Source organism: Aspergillus flavus, chromosome 5, assembly GCF_009017415.1.
Source record: "Aspergillus flavus chromosome 5, complete sequence".
NCBI classification, from domain to species: Eukaryota; Fungi; Ascomycota; class Eurotiomycetes; order Eurotiales; family Aspergillaceae; genus Aspergillus; species Aspergillus flavus.
In genome coordinates, this window is record NC_092408.1 from 781,690 (window position 1) to 799,362 (window position 17,673).

General features: G+C 48.6%; 5 protein-coding genes across 5 annotated transcripts; 4 read left to right on the forward strand and 1 right to left on the reverse strand.

The window, feature by feature from the left end:
• Window positions 1-2,033: 2,033 nt before the first annotated feature.
• On the forward strand, window positions 2,034-3,054 carry F9C07_6687 (hydrophobin family protein; the record flags this gene model as incomplete). The annotated part of the gene is made up of 4 exons (XM_041293578.2): window positions 2,034-2,149; window positions 2,291-2,577; window positions 2,638-2,705; window positions 2,770-3,054. The coding sequence occupies 4 exons, from the start codon at window positions 2,034-2,036 to the stop codon at window positions 3,052-3,054; spliced, it is 756 nt and encodes a 251-aa protein (XP_041147262.2).
• Window positions 3,055-4,137: 1,083 nt separating this feature from the next.
• On the forward strand, window positions 4,138-6,248 carry F9C07_1628520 (uncharacterized protein). The gene is made up of 7 exons (XM_071508261.1): window positions 4,138-4,892; window positions 4,953-5,042; window positions 5,096-5,196; window positions 5,255-5,308; window positions 5,361-5,674; window positions 5,743-5,879; window positions 5,984-6,248. The coding sequence occupies exons 1-7, from the start codon at window positions 4,693-4,695 to the stop codon at window positions 6,033-6,035; spliced, it is 948 nt and encodes a 315-aa protein (XP_071364271.1). The 5' UTR covers window positions 4,138-4,692; the 3' UTR covers window positions 6,036-6,248.
• Window positions 6,249-6,916: 668 nt separating this feature from the next.
• F9C07_2233716 (uncharacterized protein) lies at window positions 6,917-11,265 on the reverse strand (the record flags this gene model as incomplete). The annotated part of the gene is made up of 10 exons (XM_041293591.1): window positions 6,917-7,009; window positions 7,071-7,685; window positions 7,755-7,996; window positions 8,047-8,450; window positions 8,507-9,054; window positions 9,109-9,211; window positions 9,650-10,148; window positions 10,195-10,316; window positions 10,386-10,561; window positions 10,618-11,265. 10 exons carry the CDS (start codon window positions 11,263-11,265, stop codon window positions 6,917-6,919), a joined length of 3,450 nt encoding a protein of 1,149 aa, XP_041147264.1.
• Window positions 11,266-12,764: 1,499 nt separating this feature from the next.
• On the forward strand, window positions 12,765-15,058 carry F9C07_6684 (putative Golgi transport protein Sly1; the record flags this gene model as incomplete). The annotated part of the gene is made up of 4 exons (XM_041286703.1): window positions 12,765-12,804; window positions 12,875-13,088; window positions 13,145-13,527; window positions 13,581-15,058. The coding sequence occupies 4 exons, from the start codon at window positions 12,765-12,767 to the stop codon at window positions 15,056-15,058; spliced, it is 2,115 nt and encodes a 704-aa protein (XP_041147265.1).
• A 1,359-nt stretch (window positions 15,059-16,417) lies between these two features.
• F9C07_6683 (mating-type alpha-pheromone receptor PreB) lies at window positions 16,418-17,598 on the forward strand (the record flags this gene model as incomplete). Its single annotated transcript, XM_071511497.1, has 2 exons — window positions 16,418-17,177; window positions 17,234-17,598. 2 exons carry the CDS (start codon window positions 16,418-16,420, stop codon window positions 17,596-17,598), a joined length of 1,125 nt encoding a protein of 374 aa, XP_071364272.1.
• Window positions 17,599-17,673: the final 75 nt, after the last annotated feature.

Consider the following 17,673-nt stretch of genomic DNA (forward strand, 5'->3'; position numbering starts at 1 on the left):
TCCTGATGAACATGACTCTCATAGGATCGACAGTGGTATAGGATATCCATACGGTGGCATTTTAGCTACCTGCAAAAAGTTCGACTATATTGGGCGAGACCTTGCCCCTTGATATGCAGATCATTTGATCTGTGATGCAGGCACTTAATTTCATGAAAGGGTCTCTTTCCTAATAGAGTCTATGTCGGTAAGCATATCCCGATGCAGGGGCCAGCCATTGCTCGGGCGAATTGTTTCCCCCCGGATATAATTGGCTACTGCCAGCACGAAACTCACCTTCGGCTCGGAAATTTGTGAAAACGGAAGGACATGAGGCATGTCAAGCTGGCAGATAGCGTGGGATCCAAACCCCGGAGGGCGCACAGATCGCCTTTATTCAGGAATGGGTAATTTTCAAACTCGCCCGGATTTGGTACCGCACGGCGAATTTAGTATCACATTCAACTTTGAGTAGCTAGCAAGACATAGCGCAACACTTTCTACTCGTTGATCTGGTATACAATCCCCCCAGCCCTGCCCAAAATGATTCCAGCGGATCACCGTAGAGCACAGGGAAAATGAGTGTTGCCAAATTCTTGCCATATCGCTCGTCCGAGTACGGTACATCAGGAAGCCCTATCCTTTCTCCGGGAGAGATATCATTATCGGCCCGCACGACAAGATTAAAAGGTACCATATTCTACTTCTAGAAGTTCGATTAAATTTACTATTTCACGTTGTATTGTAATACACATTTGCAAACCTCGGAATAGACTTCCGAAGTATGGTTTGGTTCATATTTGAGTTCAATTTGTTCGGCTCATTCTTCCTCCCCCTGGCATGACCCCAGAAAAGCATCGGTTCGCTTGTCAGTTCCCCAGATTCTCCACTTCTATCATTTATTCCCATAGAATATGTGTCCTCAAGGTCACTTTCTCACTAGGAAGTAAGTTTTGCGCCTCCCCTTCCCCCAAGGTCGCCACCGCATCTGGAATCCTCTGGGAAAAAAGAAGATGAATGGTAACGAAGCCCAGGAATGAAATGCTCATTCTGGGGGTCCTGGAACGCAATACTCTCATTGGTCCGCGGCTGACCGGCTCTCTTACTCGGCCCAATCAGACCTGCAGAAGGCGTCGAATGCGAGTCATGATGTGCCTATTATTATACGAGTGACTTGCTGACTTACGAAGTAGGAACGCAATGCGGCGAAGAGAAAAGCTTACCCGTATCGCATATTTGGACCAGAAAGATTTCCTTGCGCCTGTCGAGGGAAGGACAGTAAGTACAATTGAACTGGGCCGCAAAGAATGGTTCGCAAGGCACCCTTGCCCCCATGAGGTTAAACCTTCATTGTATGTAACTTCGTAGTTCGCTATTCTACGGCTAAAAGTGTTGATTCCATGTGGCTGACTGAATGAGACCTCACCAGGCAATGATGAACTATCCTTGTATTTCAGTTGCTCTTACGGTGTACCTCGCCTGCTACTCTTAGGTCCCTCCTACTCTAGCCGGCACCCCCGATATCGTTTTCCTGCATACAACGACTGGGTTCATCGTTGTCCTTGGTCCGCCGCTCTTGTTCTCGGAGCCCGTGGGGTTCAAGAATTCTCATGATATAAAAGTATGGAAGACTCCACGAGACCAATTGAGACGTACCGGAGAGTACACATCTTTCATTCCCCAGCAAACGCCAAAGCATGCGCAAAAGATCTCCAACACGACTTCTCGACGGATAACCGGAGTCGTCTCGGGCCACCTGACGTTCTCGTCTAGCCAGAAAGAGGTATCCATCCACGGACTTCGGCGATTTCACAGGAAAAAATGATCCGTCCCCATACCAACCGTTCCGGAAATTAGACTCCCCTCCGGAATGACTTCTGTGCCCCGGCAGAGGATCTACAAGGATTTGGGAACGGAGAGTCTCCCTCACTTAGACATCAAGCAGGCGAAGAGGGCATACTGAGCAACGCTCAAAACCTATGCAGTGGGCAGGTAGGGTTTCAGTTAAAGTCCAGGAGAATGTTGCAAGCGAACCTTGTAAGGGTTGATCTGCTATGGAGCCACCAACCTACTGGATCCCCGTCATCGTCGTCGTCGTCAGTGCCAGGATCACACAAGCTGCGGCTCATTCTTTCTCAAAAGGCAAGGGCCGAACGATCACCCTTCGGAAGTATCGCAGATATCTCATCCACAATATAAATAGGCCCTAAACCCCAGCTCTCAGGATAGCTTTTTGTTCATCAGCTCAAACACTTCTTCTGAATCATAATCTCCCAAGCCTCTTCTCGTTTCCACAAACCAAATATCAAAGCCCACTTGCCTTCAAGATGCACAGCACCAACATTTTCAACTTCTTCATGCTTGCCGTCGCAGCAGCATCTGCTGCTACCATCAGCAAAGCGGGCGACTCCAAGGCCCTGCAGAAGGTTGCCGAGGGTAAATGCGACATTGGCAACACTGCCTGCTGCAACAATGTGCACGAGGAGAAGGATGAGAGGCTGTTCAATTTGGTGAAGCAGGGTCTCATCGACATTTTGGCCGGCAATGAGGATTATGCCTGTGCGAAGTCGGGCGTCATCGATGAGTGGAACCTCTTTTGTGTGTTCTTCCCCCACCGAGGTCCGCCCGAGTCCTTGAACTAATGAAATGGTTTTATAGCTCTGGTCAAGCAAACCAACGATGGTCCCGTTTGCAAGAACGTCACCGCCTGCTGCTCCAGTGGCAAGGTAAGGTTTCTCAACGATATATTCCGGCCATGATCGAGTAGTAGCTAACATTGGTCCCTGACAGTGCGTTGCGATTGACGGTTCCGCGGAGAAGAAGAAGGAGAGCGACAAGGAGGATGACAAGGAAGATGACAAGGAGGATGACAGGGAGGATGACAAGGAGGGTGACAACGAGGGTGACAACGAGGGTGATGACAAGGAGGGTGACAACGAGGACGACAACGAGGACGACAACCAGAAGGACAAGAGGGGAGACCACGACGACTACCATCACAAGGGTCACAAGGTTGACAAGGATGACAAGGAGAACAAACACGAGAAGGACGAGGAGGACCATGGTCGGTATTAACCGGCTTTCCTTTGCGCCTTTTCAAGCATGTCTCGTGCTGGATGGCCTTTACTACCTTATCCCAGGGCAGAATGGGGAAATTTATCGTCGACAGGTTCTGCTGTGCCAATTTAGAAGGGCGACTGAGCGACTATACATACTTATAGCCACTCAGGCCTTCTTTCGCTCGTTTGATTACCTTTCGGTGGCCCGCTCTTGTTTTAGATATTTATCTGCTTTCGATAATATCAGCCACTCCCCCATCAATTATACTGGATTCGATTATCAATTGCCATGACTCTCTTTATCTACCGTAATATCCAAAACTCCAAAATACCAATGTAGGTATGCATGCTTCAGGCAGTATATCGGTCATATCTCTCATCAAATGGTCAATATAACGAGGCACCCCCTTTGAAATTAGGATAAACTGCCATGTTTTCAGGCAACAGCGACTAGCAAATTAAAGTGAAGGAATTTACTATATATAGAAACTCGTTGGAAGCTTGTAAAAGTGACACTCGAGTTGATCGAACCACATATACGACGCAGGTGAAAGGTTCTCTCGGCTGTTGAAACATGGACTATGTTAAGTAATACCACCAAATGGCGGTTGGTCCCAGCCTGGTACTAAAGTATCAAAGATAAAGAAGTATATCGTTTGATTGTTGCTGTGCATAGCCTGAATAGTGTCTTTCTCAATAAGGACATGGCCAACCTCTTGCTGATGGTGTATATTTATATCAATCGCGCCACAGTACACCCACGATACGGCTTCTGGATAACAGGCTGCGCTTGCATTACCAGTGATATCCTTTGTCTTCTCTTCTCTGTTTCATCTTCTTCATTTTTTCTTTTTTCATGCTGACTTGTCTTACAAGGCACCTAGGCCTCCCACACGTGAAGAGTTATTATCCCGAAATCACCAGCAAGATCTGTAAGCACGGGCATTCCATCTCGATACAACCCACCATCTCATAAAACGGGGACTCCTCGACCTCGCCCCTGGTCATGAAGTCATATTGTCTTGGGATTATATATGATCCCCCGATTCATACGATATGTAGTATGAAATTCCTCTCTTCGCTTTAACGGACGCTCGGGATTTGAAGCCCGCAGGTCTCACTCGAGCCTTGCTTGGTGAGCAGGATCTTAACCCTGTTTGATTCGCTCCAGCGACGCGGTAAACAAATTAAACAGACATCTAGGCTCGTTTTCAAGGTAGCTGCATCCTTCGTGAACTCTATTTCTTGTAGTTTGTAGTTTCTTTTTCCTACCTCCGTTCAACCGGACTAGGGTCTCGCCTGGCCGTGGATCGTCACGAAATCCTGCAGGAAGCTACTGCCACCGAAAGCCAATCTCTAGGGACTAATTGAGCCGGGCGGTAAGGCTATCAGTACTTGATAAGTCTAAATGGATTAGACTGGTTGATCTGGGGTCCGGGGTTGACCTACCCCAGTTTTGTGCTAAGCTTTCCATTCCGTTCGGCCGGGTGGGACTACGTTGATCTATATGACAGTAGTTATATAGCCAGGTATTGGGCTCACAGCAAGTAGGTATAAATAGCTATTAGAACAGTGAAATAGGGTCTCTGACCAGTGGCACGGCTCTTGACTATTTTCTTTCATTTGTTCAGCTTAGTCCTCTACGTATAAGACCATGGCCGACCATAAAGCGGGCGAACTAGATCTCAACCACGGCAATGCATCTCCATCCCAAGAAGGAACAGCGATGCCAGCACTAACAACGGTTCCTACCTCAATTACACTGTCGACAGAACAGTTCGAGAAATTGTACCTCACCCCATTGAGACATCGCCAGCCAGCCTTAACCAAGACATTTGGAAACCCTACACCACTGTGCGTGCCAAACCTTCGTTTGTCTGCTACCAAGCTCGAACACTCAAAGTATATTTATAGTGCCCTGGGTGGCTTCGTGGTAACCACAACACCACTATCCTGTTGCTTGATGGCCTGGAGAGGTGCTGGTGGGAATGGGATTGCGTTCACGTAGGACTATCCTTCTGAACTCAAGGGTACCGTAACAGACTGACGCGCGTCAGGGGACCCATCATCTTCCTCGGCGGAACGTTACTAGTTATCACTAGTATTTTGGAGTTTATCCTGGGAAACACCTTTCCCTGCGTCGTCTTTGGCACTATCGGTATACCTCTTCGACTCTACAAGAGTATCACCCCTACTAACCCAGTTCATTGACACAGGAGGATTCTGGTTCGCCTTCGGTGCAACCCAAATCCCAGCTTTCAACGCCTCCGGTAAACAACATCCACCCCCCCTACCATTCATGACAAGAGTAACCATCAACAGCCCCATATTCCACCTCAACAACCAACACAATGGAAGGCCTCCAGAGCCCCGAATTCCTCAATACATACGGTACCTCACCCTCATCCTCCCCCTTCCTCTCAACAACCCACCGTCTAACAAAAGAGCAAAACAAACCAGCATTCCTCTTCATCGCAATGGCCATCCTAGTCACAATCTACATGATCTGCGCCACCCGCACAAACCTAGTCTACGTCCTCATCTTCGCAGCCCTAATTCTCGTTTTCGTCTGTCTAGCTGCCGCATACTGGCGTCTAGCGGACGGGGATACTGTCGTTGGGAATCGTCTGATTATGGTATGTTTCTCTGTATCTCCTTTTCTTCGGTAGATATGAACTGGTTACTGATTATTGATAAATGAAAGGGAGCCGGTGCTGCGCTGCTCGTGGCTAGTTTGTTAGGGTTTTATTTGCTCGTTGTGCAGTTGTTCGAGGCTTTGGGGTTTCCGGTGAATTTGCCTGTTGGGGATTTGAGTCGGTTTTGGAGTAGGGTTGAGGGACGGTATGTGACTTTTTTCTTTCTTTTATTGTCTTTGTCTTTTTTTTTTTTTTTTTTTCTATGTTAAGATGTATTTTGTTTGGGTGCTGATATTGCTCTTGTCATAGGGACAGTGAACGAGATGTGGAGATGGTCGGTGATGTTCAGGCAAAGTCGTGATGGATGGGATTGGGATTGTTTGTCATATGAACATGAATTGTTTATTGAATTTCCTTTTTAAAAGAATCTATATATAGCCAAGTTAGCTATAAGCTGAGAATTAACTATAGCCAAACATAGTCTCAATACTAATATATATTACATTGGTAGTAGAAATCTAGCCACAAGGGCAACTGGGTCCAAGGTCCATTAAGAACAATATTTTGACTACACTAAAGATCTACATAGTCTTATGTTAAAGTATAAATACCGACCAAGAGAGCTAAGGATATAAATCGGATTTCGACGTTGAATACGGAACGGATCTTATAATGTCCAGAGGGTAGCTCTAAATATATAGTAGCAGGAAGTTTACCTAAGCCAGTCATATTTGGCAGGTTTGGCAATTCTTATAATAAGTTCACAAAGTACAATTCAATTGATAAAAGAGCTGCTGGATGAGGTCATCGTTTGTCACAAATCAGAAGACTGTCCACCAGGACATCACTCTAATATACATGCATGATAAATAGCCCTTTCCATGGAGAGAATCTGAATCTCACGCCGAAGACACAATACCAACCTTGCCAAATTCTGCCCCTGCAGAATCGCATAAGCCCACCGGAAATGACAGAACTCCGTTATCATGGTAGAATGCTTCAACAGACAACGCTGAGATGACCAATGCCCAGGGGAAAACCATCACCAGCAAAGCAGAACGCCGTGAACTCGCCCGTTATGCACATTTATGTGTCAACATACATCCGCAACAATTCAAAGAGAAAGAATAAAAAAATATAGAGACAAAGAGCATGGCAAAATAGACATCCATTATTGTATGGAATGCCAATAAGAAGAAGAAAGGATAGGGGTATCAAGAGTTTGTGACATGAGAAGTATTATTAGTTAAGTGGATCATGACGGAAGGTGCAGTCGTTGCCTTTTCTGCATTTCCCTTCGGGCCAGTAACGACAAGGGACCAATCCAACCTTGGGCTGTTATTTATGGTTAGTAACCTTTTTCCATCAAAGGAAATATAGGACTGAAGCAACTTACATGACTCTTATTGGGCCCATTCGGCTTGTTACGTTTGAAATAACTATATCTGTCATCCTCCGATCCATCAAAGCCCGGACCATCACGCATACGTTTGCGCTCTAGGTCATCAAATTGACCAGGAATTTGAGCTGGGCTGGGCCCGGATTGTTGGTTAGCCCCAGCAAACTGTGATATGAATGCAGCCAGGTTTGGCGCAATCGCGGGCTGCGACGGTTGAACAGGGGCTACGACGGGCGGTGGCTGCTGCATCTGCTTCTGAGCATTAAGGACAGCAAGGATTTTCTGGAAGTCGAGGCCCTGTGCTGTAGGAGCCTGGGGAGCGGTAGGGAACTGAGGCATCTGGAACTGTTGGGCTTGAGGTTGTGGCTGTTGTGGCTGCTGTGGCTGCTGTTGCTGACGGAACATACTAATGGTTCGCTCCAGGTCCGACATTGGTGCTTGCGTCACGGGAGGAGGCGGGGGAGGCGGAGGAGTTGACTGCTGCTGCTGAGGCGCATTCTGTATGATTTTAAGCAAGTTTGAAATGTCAAACTGGTTGGATTGTGCGCTTGGTTGAGGTTGAGCTGGAGTCGGCTGGGGATTAACAGCAGAAAAGTATCGCTCCTGTCGAGCCTGCCATAAAACGGTTAGGTTGGATTCACAAGCCGAACGGGGAAGGGGAAAAAAAAGTATCATGCTTACCTTAACGTGATCTGGGAGTTCTCCAAGAGCAACGGCTTCGGTTGCCGGCTCATCTTCACTAGGCGGGGGAGGTTCCTTTGGCGACGGTGGCACATCCGCAGCGGAGGTATAGAAAACCATAAGCGTCGTGGCTTCGCGGTGCTCTTGTGCTTCCTTCTCAGCACTGGTCGGCTGCTGAGTGCCGGCGCGCTTGATGTTATTCCGGGAACGATCCTCCGATGTGATGTCGGCAAAATCAATTTCTACCTGAATTAGTACGGCATTTCTATTGAGAGTCTGGGCCATGACCTACCTGAAGGCTCATAGTAATCACGGAAGCTTTCTTCACGCACCCCGCCATCCTCTTCCTCGTCGAACTCGTCCAGGTCTCTGTGAAGTTTAAGCACACTACCTTCTCCCTTGACATCACCAGCCTCCCGCTGGGCATGATCTCCCGGTCCAAGTTCCTCGTCTGGATCATGCGTGAACAAGCGAACTTCAGTCAGAGAGTCATCCGGCTTCCACGTGACTCGCAGCTTTCTTCTCGCTTCCTTGCGGAGTCGCTTCGTTCGTTCTTCTTCCGTCTCTGGTGGCATGTTCTCAGCTGGCTCAGACGGAGGTGATTCTTTCTGCTTATTAAGATCGGCCATGATATCGCCAAAAGAGAAGGCCGGCCTAGAAGGCGCGGGTTGGGACTCTTTCTTTTCCGTCGGTGTGCTGCTCAACGTTAGCATCGAACGATGAAGTTCAATTACTTACACGGATTTGCTTACCTGGACTTTGCTGCGGCCGCAGCTGCAGCTCTCTCTGCATTCGAAGTTCCTGGCCTCTTCGAAGCCGACGATAAACTTCCAAAGAGGTTAGTCGGCTTTGGAGCAATGATATTAGCCTTTGGACGTGAAGTAGCTGCCGCTGCTGGCTTGGCCTCGGGGCCTATTTCCTGGGGGCGCTTGGCGGCGCTAGTGACAGGGCCGTTGGTTGGCTTCTGGTTACTCTTGAGATTTGACGTAACAACCATCCGCTTCGTGGCTGGTTGACCATTGGAATCGGCATCTCGAGGCCGTTTGGATCCAGCTAGCTCCGTACGCTGACCATCAGCCAACGTAATATTGGAGATGGTGTTTATAGCGGGAGATGCCTCTTTGGGTGCTACTTTATTGCCCTCCTGCTTTCGCTTGGTGGAAGTGGCAGCATTGTCCAAGATCTTCTGCGCAAGGCCTTTAGCTACTTGTCCGCCCTTTTTGACGAACCTAGGCAGTAATTTGGCAACATTCGTTTTCTGAAGCACATCTTCATCCATGGTAACAAATCGAGCAAGTAGCTGATGAAAATGCCTTAGTTATCTTGCGAGGTCAATCTATGAGGGCGAACTTACCTTGAGCAGATTTAGGGTGAATGCCCCATCGATATCAGATGCCTGATGCCGATCGAGGAGGAACGAATACATGGCAGCCACCGCCATAGGATGTTCTCCTAGCCTAAAAATTTGGGTTAGCCAACAAATATTGCACATTGCATAGAATTTGTATAAGCAGTAGAAAAATATGAAACGGCGCTTGAGCATGATGGCTAGTGTGGCAGGCCAATCTTTATCAATGGAGCCTTAGCCTAGCGGCTCTTCAAGTTAGGTGATTATGCGGCCATCCTAGGATCGCCGAAAGGGAATTGTTCCTTAAAGAGAACCTTCTCCCTTTATTTCCTTTGTTCTTAAGGACACGTAACTAGGTATGTACTGTCCTTGGGTGCAAGGTAGTAGCCACCCTTACTTATAAGCATTCTTTTTATGAAGATATGCTGAAGTCCACACTAGGGAAATTACGCGGGAGAGGCTCTCAATTCGTTTCTGACTTCTATGGCCATCACAACGATATGCCAAGTTGTTAAGAGAAAGGAATAATGAAAGAGAAAGGACATACTTCTCAACGATCGTGGGGTGGCCCTGATCCAGAGTGGTGCTAACAACCACGTCCATCAGGCGCCGCTGAAGGACAACATCCTTCTTGATCTGGGCCGCTTTGTCGTTTTCGCCCTTGTTTTCTGCCATCTTCATCGCTTGCGACTTCTCTTTCCACGTATCCCTCACAGCTTTGACAACATCTTTGAACGCAACCAGTGCGCCTTTGACTTTGTCGGCATGAGGCCGCCTATTACGCGGCGACCACACGGCTCGAAGGGCATCATATCGCGCAGCAGCTTCTGGTTCATTGGGACGAACGAGGGGAATAGGGGATGGCTCTTCTGGCGCTTCAATCTCCAGTTCCGAATCAGAGCTATCGGTCTCGGACCCGGAAGAAGCGGACCTCCCATCCGGCTTTTTGGTCGACGCTTTAGACGCGGACTTCTTTGTTACCTTTTTCGACGTGGTCTGTTTCTTCCCTGGTTTTCCCGATGTGTTTGGTAGGAGTGGTTGCTGGCCTGATGGAGTCAGCTAAATTAAGTAGCGCTAGATCAAGAAACGTACGGTTTGCAGGTATGACTACTTCCACGCCTGGAGTCTGCGTAGCCGGGACACTCGGGCTGTTAGCAGTAGGTCTGTTCAGGATTGAGGGCATCTGTAGGTCGTTCCGGAAGTAGTCGAATGTCCTAAAGAAAAGAGTAAGTAAATGCAACTGAAAGTAGAGTGGAACTAGACTTTTCAAAATCGGGACCCACCTCTGATTATCTTGACGTTCGAAGCCTGGTGGATTGACGTATATGAAATTATTAAGGGGGGCATGCTGGTTGTTGGCTTGTTGGGGGGTGTTGAGAAACTGGGGATTGATAGTTTGATGCTCATGCACAGTTGGCGCCGAGTCAGGGAATTCGTTTGTGTACTGCATTTGACCATGCTGCTATCCATTAGCTAGACCTTTCATATCGCGGACCTTGTTTCAGATTGTCCTACCGAAGTCTCCTCCGAGAACCCCGTGGGCAGGGTGTATGGAACGATGGGGGTTTGAGGCGTATTAGACTGATAAGGGGCTGATTGTGACGGCTGAGGCTGAGAAGCTTGCGGTGTTGGCGTTTGAGAAAAGGTGTCGGGCAACGAGATGTGCTGAGCAGGGTAGTAGTTTCGAGGGAATGAATATGGCTGATAAGACGGGCTATCTGACGCATTGAGTGGCTGCGACTCGAAAGGTACCTGCCCCTGTGAATACTGGGGTACTTGGCGATATTGGACAGGCATCGCGAATCCTTGTGGGTTAGACGGCATGATCTGTTGTGGATGCAAAGGGTTGGGTCGCCAAGATTGAGGAGTGGATGAGGGATACAAGCCATGGCCATGTTCCTGTTGAAGTGGCAGAGAATTGCGTTGCTGAGGTGTTTGACTAAACACTGAAGGATCCCAGCTCATACTCATTGGTTGGGACTGTTGGGGTTGTTGCGATTGCTGTAGCTGTTGTTGTGGAGGATGCGCATGTTGATGTGGGGGTTCTGGGTTCGCATACAATGACTCCCAGTATTCCGGCGGCAATGAGCCCGGGTCTACTGGCGCATGAGGCAGACCCCGCATCAAGTTTTGCGGCGGCGACTGCTCCATGCTGCCGTTCATTCAGTTCTGTGCTACCCGAAGTGGACTTCTTGGGATGTTGTCGCAGAGTTATTTGGTCAGAGTACTAAAGGAAGAACAGCCCAAAATGGTAGGTATAAGTCACATGCATCCACGTGCGTAACGGTCCAAATGTGGAAAGGTCTTGGACGCCGGGTCTTCCTGGATCGCAGTTGGCGGGAAGCCTGCTGGTGGAGTCGCCAATCTAAGTCGTCCTATTGGACAGAGACTCGTGATAAACGTTGGAACAGTGAATGCAAGCCGGGCGAATCAGTGGCCCAATCCGCGTTTGTCAGCGCTGGAAGATGCTGATTCGCTGAGTGGGGAAGGCGGTAAGAGGAAGCAAAACCGAATTTCTCACAGTGCAGCAAGTTGAAGCAATGAGTGTGTAATAAATGGATGTATGGTCCAGACAGTGGCAAACTGGCCTCCGCTTTGCAAAACGTTAAAGGGATTTGACAAGTTCTAAGGCCCTTGCCCTTGTAAATTTTCCCTTTTTCTTTTGCTTCTGACCGAGCCAAAAAGACAAAGGGGAAAAAAAAACAGTTATTTTGCCTGCTTGCCTGGGTGATTTCTTAGTGATGGTATCCCGCGCAAGTCGCGTTCACGTTGTGTTGCGCGCCCAATCTTGTACCCTTTTCTTTTAGGAAAAAAAGCACCGCTCTTGATGCACAGGTAGGTCAACCCTTCGAATACACCGACCAAGTACTCCGTATAGTAGACGTAAGATAAATTTTTGTCTTGTCTTTCCTTTTGAACTCCTTTTCTTTTTTCCAAATTCCTTGTTTATCTTTGCTTTTCAAATTCCCTGCCGCCTTGTCACTCTTTTTCCTGCGCTGTTTTCGCAGATGACAATCCAGCCTGTACAACCTGTTCTTGTGGACCTTTTCTTCTCTTAAATATGTCTTAGAAAATGAAAAGAAAAGGTTCTCATACAAAGAAGTACTCTGGACTGTAATTAAGCAGCATAGTCATTCGCTTTACGAAAAGGATGGAAGGGAAGGGGGGGGATGGATAGGTAGGTGCCGGTGGTGGTGAGACTTGGAAAAGCTCAGCTCGGTTGGGCGAGGTTGCCTTTGGAGCCTTGGCCAGCCACGCTACGCCTGTTCAGTCTAGCCTTGACGCACGTGATGCGGCAGCCTCAGGCTGAAGGGTGGAGTTTGAGTTGTTTGTATACGTTTCCTCTGTGAAAGGGGGGCAATCTGTACCTTACACAGGGACCAATTTAACTCCATTGGGACTAGCCCGATTACGTCAGCCTTCATCAATCGGGAGCTTCTCTCACGGGTTGCCAAGTGGAGAGAAAGAGGGTATGTTCTGGATCGTTGGTTGCGAGTGGGTAATAACAACTGAATTGTCCCTCAACAGCTCGGGCCTGGACTGATCTATCGATATTGTTCTGCCTGCTTGGGTGCTGTCAGTTTCTTTATATGTCATGATCCTCGTTCAAGTCAAGTAATTGCTGTGAATATCATCTTAAGTGCAGACTATACTACTTTACTATGGCGTCGCACTCAATGTCTCTTCGCGACCGTCAGGTCGGTAGGTATCCAATTTCTTCATGTGTACATTCCTGGGTGGTGAGCGCATGCTGACGATAACAACTGTTCAGCGTCCATTCAGAAGATCCTCAACCTAAACCACGAGCCGCAGACCGAGGACAGCCACCATGATACCTCCGCACAAGGCATCATTTCGACCCCCATCTTGAACGAGGATGGCGACCCAATCTGGAAAGTTTTGGTGTTCGACAATATGGGACGGGACGTTATAAGTAGCGTACTCCGGGTTAATGACCTTCGGACATGGGGCGTTACTATTCATCTGTACGCGCTTCTGTGATATCGGCTGTTTAACATGTGCGGCTAACAACTAGTTCTAGAAACATCAATTCCAATCGATACCCTATCCCCGATGTGCCTGTTGTCTATCTTGTCGAGCCTACCCCGGCCAACCTTCAAATGATCACCAACGACTTAGCTCGCGGACTCTATACACCAGCCTACGTGAACTTCCTATCGTCCGTGCCTCGGCCACTGCTCGAAGATTTTGCTTCTCAGATAGCGACAACAGGAACATCGGAGCATATTGCGCAAGTCTATGACCAATATCTTAATTTCATCGTCGCAGAACCGGACCTTTTCAGCTTGGGCTTGGGGCATGATGCCTACTGGAAGATTAACAGTGCGCAGACAAGTGATGAGGACCTAGACGCCATCATCGATAAGATTGTGAGCGGTCTATTCAGTGTTAGCGTCACTATGGGTATGTGTGGCCAGATCATTTGCTTCTTAGTTAGTAACTGATCCGGATAACAGGGGCGATTCCTATCATCCGATGCCCTAAAGGCGGGGCAGCAGAGCTAATAGCTACGAAACTCGATCGCAAACTCCGCGATCATATCCTCAATTCGAAGGATAATCTTTTCTCAACCAACAAGAAATCTACTCCTGGAGTTCCCACGTCACGACCTGTGCTGGTCATTGTCGACCGTAATGTGGACTTGGTTCCCATGCTTTCTCATTCGTGGACATACCAGTCGTTGGTCCAAGATGTCCTTCAAATGCGCCTGAACCGGATTACAATCGAGACGACTGATGAGGCAAACCCCGGCAAGGTGACTAAGAAAGCGTACGACCTGAACAGCAACGACTTCTTTTGGAAGCGTAATGCCGGAGCTCCATTTCCCCAAGTGGCCGAGGACATCGACGCGGAGCTAACGAAGTACAAGGAGGACGCCAATGAAATCACAAAAAAGACCGGTGCGTCATCCATTGAGGATCTCCAAAATGACACCAGCACCTCTGCGCAGCACCTGAAAGCTGCCATTACTCTACTTCCGGAGTTGCGGGAACGCAAATCCATTTTGGACATGCATATGAACATTGCAACTGCACTCCTTCAAGGCATCAAAGACCGCCAGCTCGACAACTTTTTCGAGTTGGAAGAAAACATCACGAAGCAATCTAAGGCGCAGATCCTCGAACTCATCAATGACCCGGCAAAGGGGAGCGAGCCGACGGATAAACTTCGACTCTTCCTGATCTGGTTCTTAAGTACTGAGACCGAATTAAACCGTGCTGACATGGGTCAGTTCGAGGAAGCCCTGACCCGTGTAGGCGTCCAGGACGTCAGTCCCATCGCCTACGTCAAACAAGTTCGCGAAGTGACTCGTATGACCATGATGACCACAGCCGCACCACAGCAGCAATCCTCCGATCTGTTCCGTGGCTTTTCATCACTCTCCAATCGCTTGACAGATCGCATCACATCTGGTGCGCTTGGTGCCAACTTTGACTCCCTAATTTCGGGCGTCAAAAATTTCCTCCCTGCAAACAAAGACTTGACCTTGACCAAGATTACCGAGTCACTTATGGACCCAGCCTCTGCCTCCAGCTCCGCCATTGCCAAAACTGAAAGCTACCTCTATTTCGACCCCCGCAGCGCTAATGCCCGTGGAGCCATGCCCCCCGCTTCCGCTTCCCGCAATGCCCAGTCGCCCGCTACTTCTGGCACTCCCGGCCCAGGAACCGGCGCCAGCTTTGGTCAGCGCCGCCAGGCCTTCAACGAAGCGATTGTTTTCACCGTCGGAGGAGGAAGCATGGACGAATACGGAAACCTGCAGGATTGGGTCCGTCAGACCAGCGGACAGCCCGGCAGCGATGGTGCAGGGGCCGGCCGGGGAACCGCGTCTCATGGCGCCCCCAGGCGGAGAGTTGTCTATGGCAGCACGGACCTGATGAATGCTAATGAATTCCTTACGGAGTCGTTAGCTAAACTTGGCCATGAAAGCTGAAATACGAAAGCCTGGGACGACACTTGAACTTGAATGTAGCTTAAACAAATAGAATTTGTCTTGAGACATATATTTTTAATGCACCTCTAGGAATCCTTGCTGCCTTTTTGTTAAAAGTTGGGAAGCTCATCGAAATGCTACCTACTGTACTATTTCACCTTCGTACCCTGCACCGCTTATTAGTGTCAATGCGACCCCGACGCCCTCAGCCCCGGTCACCCTGACAAACCTGGAATGCTACCTGCTACCAGTACTAGGCTGCCATACAATACTGTTCACGTGCTATCCCGGACTTGATGTTTGCCAAGATCTACATCGTATTTGTCGTTTCCTAATTATTTCTTCTCCTCTCAGTCCAGTTTCAAAGACTGCGTCATACAGCTAGACCTTGTATGTTGACCCTAAATGCTCTTAGCCACGGAGCTGAGGCTAGGAGACTTGTGAATAATCTTTGTGACACCGCTTGGTTACTCCAAAAATAGCAAACATCGACCAGTCTCAGCAAGTATCTTGTTTCAGTGTTACTCAGGTGGTGCATCCTGTCCTGCGACCCCCTTACCCAAATGACTACACATGGGTCTCTTAAGCCATGCAATGCATGCTACCAAACGGTAAGGGGCCATCCTAAACCACCCATTGTGTATTGAAAATCATTAAATTGCTGACACCTCTCCTGTAGAGTCACGCGCCTCCTCGTTTTTGGCAACCTGCAAGGGCTGCAAAAATGACATTAAACCCTGAAGCTGGACAGCTATGAATCCAATCGCATTCCACCACTAGAATGATCGACGGCAAATAATGCTCAGGCTACTGTTAAGCAAAAGGGTATTTCAGGAACTTAAAAAGCTCCCATGGAACCGGAAGCGTGTTGTGGGCCACAATCCAATCTTTAACTGCTGGTTCCCGTCTTGATATTGTTCTCTTAGTATTGTCTGTCTTAACGGCGCCGACGTTGGTCTCGGCTATTGCCTAGTCTGATATGTCGACAACGTCATGACTAACCCATTGTCTAGAACAAGCTCCACTACACCGGACAGGTAGTATTGTACCCTCTGTCTCTCTTCAGCCGTATAGATATTGTCTGTTTCACGTGTTGCATGTACAGTGCAACATCCGGTCTGTTTTAGCGACCAATACTATCAACGTGGAGAAACAATACAGTGGCTCCCATCATGTTCAAGTCCCTATACAGGAGCTGGACGTGTTTCTCTAAAGCAGTTTCAAGCAAATTCGACTACTTGTTCCTCAGTTCCTCATATATGACACTCTTCACAACGTCCCACAGGATATTCTCCTTTGCCTTCCAATCCACGTCCAGTCGCAACTGTTCTATACATCCTTGCCTCCTGTGAGCCTCTCATGACGATGGCCATTATGGACTCCAAGTTCGATCCATACTCCCAGAACCTCACGTTCCATGCGGCTGACGGGACCCCGTTCCAAGTACCCGTGATGACGTTGAATGACTTCTACCAGTATTGTATCCAGATCTGCATCAACTATGGGGCTCAGTTCGGTGCTTCAGTCATTATTTTCATTATTCTTTTGCTTCTGACTAGGCCCGACAAGCGTGCTTCTTCAGTCTTTTTCCTCAACGGCGGTGCTTTGCTGCTAAACATGGGCCGCCTCCTCTGCCACATGATCTACTTCACAACCGATTTTGTGAAAGCATACCAATACTTCTCTAGTGATTATTCTAGGGCACCCACTTCCGCGTACGCCAACTCTATTCTCGGGGTTGTTCTTACAACTCTTCTCTTGGTCTGCATTGAGACATCGCTTGTGCTCCAGGTCCAGGTCGTCTGTGCCAATCTCAGACGCCGGTATCGAACCGTTCTCCTTTGCGTGTCGATCTTGGTTGCCCTTATTCCTGTCGGGCTCCGTCTAGGATACATGGTTGAAAACTGCAAGACAATTGTCCAAACTGATACCCCACTGTCACTTGTCTGGCTTGAAAGCGCTACAAATATCGTCATCACCATTAGTATCTGCTTCTTCTGCAGTATCTTCATTATCAAGCTCGGATTTGCTATCCATCAGCGAAGGAGACTCGGGGTGAGGGACTTCGGGCCGATGAAAGTGATTTTTGTCATGGGTTGCCAGACCTTGACCGTTCCAGGTATGTCCTCTGTATCTATACTAGCATGAGCCGTGTGTGTGAACTAATCGATTTAGCGCTGCTTTCGATTCTTCAATATGCGGTCTCGGTCCCCGAGCTTAATTCGAACATTATGACCCTGGTCACTATCTCTCTCCCGCTATCCTCCATCTGGGCTGGTGTTTCCCTTACTCGCTCATCCTCCACCGAGAATTCTCCGTCCCGTGGAGCCTTGTGGAATCGCCTCACCGACTCAACCGGCACGAGGAGCAATCAAACATCATCCACGGACACCGCCGTCGCCATGACCTATCCAAGTAACAAGTCAAGCACGGTGTGCTATGCGGATCAGAGCTCTGTCAAAAGACAGTATGATCCAGAGCAGGGGCACGGCATCTCTGTGGAGCACGATGTGTCGGTTCATAGTTGCCAGAGGCTTTAGAGTCGAAGGCGCGACTCAGGTCGTGTTCCGAAACATTCGAGGTCTGGAATGCGGAGAGGAGTCTGCTGATTTTCC

Bases quoted from the DNA above. Each gene is read 5' to 3' on its own strand.
- F9C07_1628520 (XM_071508261.1), top strand. From the start codon at position 4,693: ATGGCCGACCATAAAGCGGGCGAACTAGATCTCAACCACGGCAATGCA. The intron at 5,197-5,254 runs GTATACCTCTTC...TCATTGACACAG, and splicing joins CGTCGTCTTTGGCACTATCG to GAGGATTCTGGTTCGCCTTC. The intron at 5,309-5,360 runs GTAAACAACATC...AACCATCAACAG, and splicing joins CCCAGCTTTCAACGCCTCCG to CCCCATATTCCACCTCAACA.